The sequence below is a fragment of the Thermobia domestica genome, chromosome 11, assembly GCF_964235325.1.
Source record: "Thermobia domestica chromosome 11, izTheDome1.hap1.1, whole genome shotgun sequence".
NCBI classification, from domain to species: domain Eukaryota; kingdom Metazoa; phylum Arthropoda; class Insecta; order Zygentoma; family Lepismatidae; genus Thermobia; species Thermobia domestica.
Window position 1 is genome coordinate 235,779,030 of NC_137464.1, and position 9,797 is coordinate 235,788,826.

At 41.0% G+C, this 9,797-nt stretch overlaps 2 protein-coding genes across 2 annotated transcripts; both read right to left on the reverse strand.

Moving 5' to 3' along the window:
- Window positions 1–4,715: 4,715 nt before the first annotated feature.
- LOC145665500 (uncharacterized) lies at window positions 4,716–5,597 on the reverse strand. Its single transcript, XM_081732807.1, has one exon. It carries the CDS (start codon window positions 5,595–5,597, stop codon window positions 4,716–4,718), a length of 882 nt encoding a protein of 293 aa, XP_081588933.1.
- Window positions 5,598–6,182: 585 nt separating this feature from the next.
- LOC145665501 (uncharacterized) lies at window positions 6,183–8,441 on the reverse strand. The gene has a single exon (XM_081732808.1). The coding sequence runs from the start codon at window positions 8,439–8,441 to the stop codon at window positions 6,183–6,185; it is 2,259 nt and encodes a 752-aa protein (XP_081588934.1).
- Window positions 8,442–9,797: the final 1,356 nt, after the last annotated feature.

Here is a 9,797-nt window from a genome sequence, read left to right on the forward strand (position 1 = left end):
GGAGCACCAAAGTGAAATACAGTAGTACACTAAATACTACAAAGTGGTCGAATTTAGACATATGACAATCCACGGCCAAATATACTTTTATATGCCGAAAAACAGGCGGCCTACTAAATACGTGACATAAATATATATCTCCAAGTGCAAGACAAATCTGTGCCCAGAATAAGATTTTCACAAAGACAAGAGTTTTATGGAAGTCTTATTACGCGCGGTAGCCGGTCAATACCATTGGAGACCCCGTCCCTACCGGTAGGTCAGTGTAGTCTCTAATTTAGAATTTCTAAATAAAAAATATCCGAATTTCAAAAACTGAGAAAAGTTTCGAGTAAAGTATGGAAAAAATAGAATAAAATCGACAAAATAGAAGGAGTCCTAACAGGGATTCGTCAAAAATTAAAAAAATAAATTAATTAATTTTGCACTAGTAAGTTATCTGCCAAATCCTCACTAGTCGCTCCCAGTCCGCAAGATTCGCTACATCTTTAGGCGTCAACTAATTTCAAAACACTGTATACTAGAAGTAGAAGAAATGAAAATTCGTGGTCATTGAGCTTTCGTACGCCTAGGTTATTCAATCCTATTCACAATCCTATCCTATCCCATACATTTACTAGGTTATTCAATCCTATCCACTTCGTCACCGCTGCGAACACTAATGAACTTGGCTTAATCAGATGACGTGGAAAAAATCAAAGTTACAGAGTATAATTGCAAATGTAAGCTGATTGCATATATTTAAACTGTACCGATCTACACACAGCTATTCCGTTACGTGATTTCTACATGACCACTATTCGCATCGTCGGGCCAGATGAGCAGTTGGAATGTACGGTTACTATTAAATATCGAGCCTAGAAGTGAAAATACAATCCGTCATTTTCACACGACACATTATCATCACACAAAATTATGACGTAATGATCACTGTACTAAACATTTATTATATAAATACAATCAATACCTTGTAGCAAAAATTACAAATAGGCATATAAATGCACATGCGTCCAATTATTTATTCGCACACACTACAATATATATATATTATCACTATCTTTATTCATTTATATTTATTCCCATTTATAGCATAAACTTCATTACAGACATCCTATTCCATCTTTCTACCTTAGACTCTTCAAAGCAGTCTCATTATATTTATTAAAATCAACAAACCACTACAATACACTAATCAGTACGCGTGAATTTGAACTGATACTAGATTCTTTCAGTACAAACTACAGAACTATATTTCATTTCACGGCTTGATATTATTTTTATACAATGTAAATTCAATATCATTAGCTGTCCTCTTAACTAAATACAATTATATTTTTTGAAAGTGTCAACAATGCGATTGGTCACCGAAAGTAATGAAGATAGAGAATTTGAGCCTGCAGCCTGACAAAAGAATAATGCCATATAGACAAACTTCAGTTTAAGGATAAACGCAAAGTTTAATTTTGTTAATTATTCAATTATATGACTATATAAATGATTGTGCTTTTCAGAGACGGGAGCTCATGTGGTTCGGATTCCACGTTAATCAGTAGGTCCACGTCTCATATAGCCTCGCTGCTGAACGGGACGTTAAACTCAAAATCAACTCAACTCAAGCTTTTCAGAGAAGTTTAGTTATAATGTTATTCGTCTACATCTATATTCATATGGACCAGGACTAATATTTAATCATAAATAATTACAAAAGAATTGTAATTTTCAAGTTGACTAGATTCTTAAGTTTTGGAGTAACAAAACACTAGCAGCGAATACTTCTCAGAACGACAAGAGATTGCATTGGTAGTACGAAAACAAACTTCGCATTATTGAACACGCTTTGTACTCTGTTATCGTTCATATAATCAATGTGCTACGTAGTTACGATGCGGAATTACTATGAAATTGTATTGCGAATTAATTTATCCATTTAAACTGAACAAAAGAGATGGATAAATACACGACAATACACTGTTCGTGAATAAATAATTCATACTTTCACTCACACATTACTTCTACTATAGAAATGCTTAACTTTGTGTCAACAGCTTGTTCTAAAGAGATATAATGAACTATTATGTGTGTGTACCATAATTAACCATCCAGATGTGTGCAAATCTTGTGATGAATCAACTGTATAGTAAATTTTTAACACTACATAGTTCATGTGATACCAAATATCAGAATATTGGAATTATAATAGCTCCTATGAATGTACTTGAGTCATTTTACTTTTCAATATCGGTATTATAACTTAGTCATCTCCGAGTGCTAAAGTATAGTTCTAGGATGATAAATGGTTATATGGCATATTCGTAACGGTATAAATGTATAGTAATGTTAAATAAAAACGGCCACTCATGGTATAATCTTAACCAAATGGGGTTCTTTTCAATTTTTTCTACTGCTCTGAAGTTCAATCTTGCTTCGTGTTTAAGTAATAGAAGTCTGCAAAATAGAAGGAAACTCTATCATCTGAAATACTCGTATCGTGACTCGGATGCTCTTTATTTCTTAACTTTTAATTAAAGTTATAAATAATCTATGCAATATACTCGTATCTTTATAACGTAAATAATTTTAATATATGTATAACAGGCAGCTACATATATGGATATCGAAAAATTACATTATTCCGATTCTTATAGTTTATATGTTTCATATAATTCTTTTTCAAAACTAATGTCTCTGGAAGTATACTTAGAAATAAAATAATAATTTTATATATTTTTCAGTTTCTACCCGCAAGACAAAGAACGAATTGAATTACACATACATTACAATTCAGGAATATACTGGCTTTAGAACCATTAACGCCATCAAACTAGAATTGTTAACTTCGAAAACACTAAAGCTCTAAACTATGGTTCTTTAGATTATGTTAGCCTAAGTAAATAATTAATAAGGCTCTTAAGGTTATTTATATATTTGGAGCAATTTTGAACAATAGTTGTAAATAACATTTTTAATATATATTACAGTTCTATTAGCTAGGTAATTGACCTCCCTCATAGCTATATGGTAAGCAAACGGGTCTTTGACGCAGAAGACCGAGATCGATTCTTTTCGGAGGCTCATGGGGTAACACATTTTACGCTAAACTATAGGTCAACGTCACGTTTAGCATCACTGCAGTGCGGGACTCTATACACTAATAAGTCAGGCTACCTGTATTATTTAACACCATCCTAAAACTAGTTAGAACGCTTCAAACGCTCTCCGAAAGCATTACCAGCATAAGAGAAGGTATATTTGTGTATTTCCTCAATGATGTTTATATATGATATAGGTATTTCAAGACACATCGCGCTCTTAATCTAAAAACAATTACAAAAACAATATTTCAGATCACTAAAACAATCTCAGTATAAAATATTAAGTACTTGAAAGAAAGGGGCGAGAATCGTGTAAGTTAGAGGGCTTTTGTTTGCATTGCTGTGGTGTAACCCACAACAAAATAGCCCGAAAATAATATTTAGGTGACATTACACGGGGTAAAATCGTCGGAAAATTTATAGCAAGTCGAAGTGTGACTAGTGTGACCCAGGAGTTTGGAATTGCCCAAGGCAATGTTTCAGTAAATGAGGAGTATTCTGAACCAGAGGCAATCCTGTGTGAAATAAATGTTATGTCGACTACGGCCAAGTACAGCAGAGAACGACTGCTAAATTCTGAAACAGACAAGACGGAGCTGAAATCAAATAGCGGGTGAAATTGTAAACACATCCAAAGGACTGTGCGTCGCCTAATCTTATGTGTAATCTCCCAACTGCAAGTTCATGGTCTCTTTGCACGGCGGTCAAAAATTGTATTTCAGTGGCGCACACCTGCGGCACCGTATGCGGCGGTACCAAGAACATTAGGATTGGAATGAAGGAGTTGGTTCATATTCTCTTCTCCGATGAGAGCAGATTCAATCAGAGTAGTGATTCTGGAAGCAAATTCATCTGCCTATGTATACGACGACCAAACAATAGTTTAATGTTTTGCGCATTTAATTAAACAGATAGAGAGTTACTGAAAACAATAACAATTTATTTTGCATCTGGAATTTTGGACTGTATAAATTTGTGTAGTTGCTGGAATTAATAAGTATTAGAATAAGAAAATCCAATACACAAACACTGAAGATCCCACACACGAGGCTTTTGCAGGAAGGCACAACACAACACTGACAAAAGATGCGGGAGGCGGCCTAACGGTATTTTTGAAAAGAAAGACAAGAGACCGCCAGAGTAAGATACTACAAATAGAAACCATATTGACCTGCAGAGACATCTCTACAGGAAAACTGACACTACATAAAACATATATTTTGTTCCAAGTTTTGGAAATGCTCACAATAGGCTCAAACACTGAGAAAACATAAGCGTCCTTTTTCTTCTTAATTTTATGAAACAAACAGAGGGCAGAATGGCCCGAACATAGCCCTCACCTTGAAACGCTCTAGTTTCAAATAACACACGCACACAACGAATGATCGAGCTTCACACAGGAAATACACTACAAACGAAATAATAATAATGATGATAATGATGCATAATAATTAAAATAGCAAACACAAGACAAATATTCATATGCAAGGATAAGACATGCTTGATGAGCGAGATTGTAGCGTTTCGCATGACTTCACCTTACTTTGAAGTATTGAAAGGCAATGGAACCAGCTTCGCAATGGGGCGCTTCAACTCCCCGAAGGCAGTCTTTACAGTAACTGCTCACACTAAGCCATCATTTCCTGGAAATATGCACGGAACACGCCCTAATCTCCATTGCTGGGGAGGCAGATGGGATTCCTTCAAAATAACCATGTCACCAATCTTGATATTGTCTCGGTTTTTCCGCCACTTCGTTCTTGACTGGAGACTGCACAAATATTCTTGGGACCAACGGCGCCAAAAATGCTGCGACAACTGCTGCACCAATTGCCACCTTTTCAGATGAGAGAGCTGGGATGAAGTGAAATCCTTATCCGGGATAGAAAGTAATGATTCTCCCACAAGGAAATGAGCAGGTGTAAGAGCGGCCAGATCGTTGGGGTCATCCGAGAGAGGAGTGAGGGGGCGGGAGTTCAGAATTGCTTCAATTTGAACTAGCGTGGTATACATTTCCTCAAAGCTTAACGCCACCTCTCCCACGATGCGCTTGAAATGATGCTTTACTCTACGTATATTTGCTTCCCAAATCCCACCAAAATGAGGTGCGGACGGGGGGTTAAAATGCCAAGATATTCCTTGTTTGCTGAGGTAGACAGCAGTTTCTTCATTTTTGGCCGTGTGAACACTCACTCTTAACAATTCCTTTAGCTCTTTGCTAGCTCCTACAAAGTTACGCCCACAATCGCTGTAGATGTCACTAGGTACGCCCCGACGAGCCACAAAACGCCTTAGGGCAGCGAGAAAGGAAGTGGTGCTTGCATCCGCTACTAATTCTAGGTGTATAGCCTTAGTGGAAAAACACACAAAAAGACAGATGTATGCCTTAAACCTCAAACGGCTGCGCCCACGGCTGGCTTTGAGTAGCACCGGCCCTGCATAATCCACACCTGTGTGGGAAAAGCATCGGCTTGGTTTTACGCGAGAGGGGGGCAGGGAACCCATTAGTTGCGTCTCTGTTCTTCCTTCAAACCGATAACATTTTACACACTTCCGGATTATCTTCCTCACTAGATTTCTCGCACCCACAATCCAGAAATGTTGCCGTAGCGTAGATAACACTAATTGAGGGCCACCGTGGAAAGTGTTTAAATGCTCGTGATTGATCAGAAGTTCCGTTAATTTATGCTTATTGGGCAACAGCACGGGATGCTTTCTATCCACAGAAATGTCGGCGTTTTGTAATCTCCCCCCCCCCCCACACACGCAAGATGCCATTTTCATCAATGAAGGGAGACAAGCATAAAATATTATTCTTATTGGGAATGGGCTCTTCATCCACTAAGCACTGAATTTCGGTGTGAAATTCTCTTTTCTGCACCTCCTTTACCAAACACAAAAGGCTCTCTTCCATTTCTTTCGATGTAAGTGCCCCCTGGCGTTTCTGCACCGGATTTCTGCAGTTGTAAACAAACCTGCGACACCAACCCACTACACGCTTCAATCTCACTAGGGAGGGGAAACGGTTCACAATGTCATTTTCAGACTGCACACACATAACGGTGATACATTTTTTTTCTTTTCTTCCACTTATGTAGTAAAGTCAGCGAGAGGATATGGAGGCTCTGGCAACATTGCTTCGCGCAACCACTCTGGACCGCTCCACCACAGGGGATGTTCTAAGAGCTCGCTGAGCTTTAACCCCCTTGACGCACAATCAGCTGCATTATCTTCACTCTTGGTATGTGACCATTGTGACGAAGGCAAAATTCCTTGTATTTTCGCTACCCGATTTGAAACGAAAGTTTTCCACTTGTCAGCTGACTGGGCTAACCAGGCCAACACAACAGTGGAGTCAGTGAAAGCCCTTGTATCCTGGACGTTTACACTGATGGCACTTGCAACTGTTTTTAACAGTTTGGCCAGCAACAATGCGGCGCACAGTTCCAATCGGGGTAGGGAAACTGTTTTGATGGGAGCAACTTTGGTTTTTGCAGCGATGAGTCTCACGTCGAGATGACCGTTAAGACGTTCTGCTCGTAAATAGGCGACTGCAGAATAGGCCCGCTCACTAGCATCAGAGAATCCTATTAATTGACAGCTGACGGCGTCAGAGGGCACAATGCATCGTTCGACTTTCACTTCACGGAGCACAAACAACTCATCGCAGCACTCTCGCCAAGCTGCACTTGTTTCAAAGGGGAGGGGATCGTCCCAACCGAGGCTTTCCTTCCACAATGATTGTAACATCATCTTGGCCCTGATGGTTACTGGGGAGAGAAGGCCAAGGGGATCGAAAATCTTGGCAATCTCTGACAACACTTTTCGTTTTGTGCACACTTCTGGGGGAGAGGGAGGCACTACATTGAACCCAAACTCGTCGCTAACAGGTGACCACTGTACTCCGAGGGTCTTGATGTTGTTATCGGTGTCAAAGTTGAATTGTAGGTCAATTTCATGCATATGGGGAGGAACAGCCTGGAGCACTTCCGGTTCGCTAGATAGCCACTTTCGAAGTTCGAAGCCTCCTTCTCGTAAAAGTTGAATCAGCTGTTGTTGTAGCTCAATTGCTTCGCTCACACTAGCTGCACCTCCGAGGAAGTCATCCATGAAAAAATCTCTTCTCACCGCCTTCGCTGCTAAAGGATACTTCTCCCCTTCTTCTTCAACTATCTGGAGCAAGCATCTGGTTGCCAAGAAGCTAGCAGATGCAGTACCGTACGTCACTGTTAACAAACGGTAGTCTTCGATTGGTGAACTTGGAGAATCTCTCCACACAATTCTTTGGAAGTCGACGTCGTCCTTGTGCACTAACACTGCCCGGTACATTTTTGCAATATCCGCACATAAGGGAACACGATGCTCACGAAAACGAACAAGAATCGGGAAAATATCGTCCTGCAATTTTGGCCCCACCATGAGCTTCTGATTCAGAGATACACCCGAAGTTGTTCTTGCACTCCCATCGAAGACCACTCGCACCTTCGTAGTGGAGCTAGTGGGCTTCAAAACAGCATGATGTGGTAGGTAACAACTAGTTTCAACTGGAACGTTTCTCTCGCTTGGGGGAATGAGTTCCATATGCCCCAACTGAATATATTCCCTCATGAAGTCGCGATATTGTTGCTGAAGGGAGGGTTGTTTGGCTAACTTTCGTTCGGTATTTAATAGTCTCTTCACTGCAATTTCTCGTGATCTGCCTAATGGGGCTGTGTTACCCCTGAAGGGTAGTCTCACCACATAACTTCCGTGCTCGTCACGGTGGTGTGTAGCTACAAAATGTTCTTCACAGCTCCTTTCTTCCTTGGACAGGTGTTTTGTAAGTGGGAGCTCTTCTAACTCCCAAAACTGGCGAAGAGCTTCATCGATCTCGCAGGAAACTCGATGTGACGTCACCGTTAGCTTCCCACTTGTCGGACCTATATTGCCAGATAGCACCCAGCCGAGACTAGTTTCTAATGCGACAGGCGTCCCGGGTGGCCCCATACACTTCCCGCTCAACATAAGTGAAGGAAACACGTCCGCTCCCAACAGAATGTCAATGGTGCCCACTACGTTGAAAGTGGGATCTGCTAATCTTAGGCCCTCTAAATGAGACCAGTTTGTAGCACTAGGACACTTTTGTTTGGGTAGATCAGATGTAACTTTCTGAACTACCACAGCACGAGTTTCAAAAGTTTCACTTGTTCCCCCGAATGACTGAAACTCTAAGTCCACCATTGCACTCGCTGTCGCCACTCCTGCTCCTGTAATCCCGGAAATCACAATACTGGATTTCTTTTTCTTGAGACCCAGTTTTTGTACACAGTTCTCGGTGACAAAACTAGATTCACTCGCGCAATCTAGCATCGCTCTGAAGGGGTAATACACACCATTATTTCCTCTTACTTTCACGATGGCAGTACATAATAACACCTGTGGTACACTTGCGTCCGCTGCAACATGGGCCGTGATATTTGATTCACGCACTGGTGACTCAGCTCTCTCGTAGTGCAAGAGAGTATGATGTTTTTAGCGCACTTGCGACACGTACTAGATGCGCACGTATCCTTTCTACACGATTTCCGAAGACAATTAAAACACAGGTTTTTCTCTTTCACCAGGGTGACACGATCAGACACTTTGAGTTTTGTGAACTCCGCACATTTGTAGAGGGGGTGGATTGCACTGCATACGTCACATAATGTTTGACCACGTTCACTGGTGGTAACATGGGCGGAAGTTTGTTTTTTGTCGCGATTCTTCACTTGCTCACTACTTCCGGCGACGCGCGTTTTCCCGCCGGCAGACACTGCGAGCGCGCGGGCTCTGTTATCGAGGAACTCTGCGAGCTGCTCAAATGACGGCTGTTCATTTGTTTTCAATGAAAGTTCCCACTGTCTACGACTTTCACTATCCAGTTTATCCGCGATATGATAAACCAAGATAACATCCCAGTGTTCAACTGGTTGCTCGAGCACCTTGAGGGACCGCGTGCACTCCATTGTGGTATCAATTAACTTACGTAGGGCGGCTGGCGATTCTTGTTGTATTACGGGTTGCGTAACTAAGCGCTTAATTGTCGCGTTCACTATTTCCCTCTTATTGTGATACCGTGCATTTAAAATATCCCACGCTTCTTTGTAGTTGCTGTCCATGGTTTGCATCGCTTGAAGGAGTTGTGCTGGTTCCCCTTTCAAGGATGTTTTGAGGTACTGCAACTTTTGAGCACCTGAGAGATTTTTGTTATTGTGTACTGAAGCCACAAATAAATCGTGAAACGATAACCACTCATGGAGGTTTCCCGAAAACACTGGCAACTGTAACTGCGGTAGTCTTACGTCATTAGCAAGCTGCCTTTCAGACGAAGACGAAGGCTGAGCTCCTTTACTTCCCTCCAATTGAAAACCCATCAATTGAACAAACATCTGGACTATTCTCTTGTCCAATTCCGCTAACTCTTCCTCTTCTTTTTCGAACTCCTCGTCTCCTGCCTGCGCCGAAATATCATCCAGCAGCTTTGAACACTCCTGCTGGAGTTCACTGACCTTCGCCTGATGCACCAAGATGGCTGCCGCTGCGGTAGCGTCCAACTTTGTGATGGCTTTTTCTTCGCGCGTAATTTTTGACTTTAATGTTCTTTTCTTAATTTTTAGCGGCTCCATTTCTAAAACACTACACTATGTTCGTGAGAAAAAACAAACACTCAATCACTAGTCTATTATT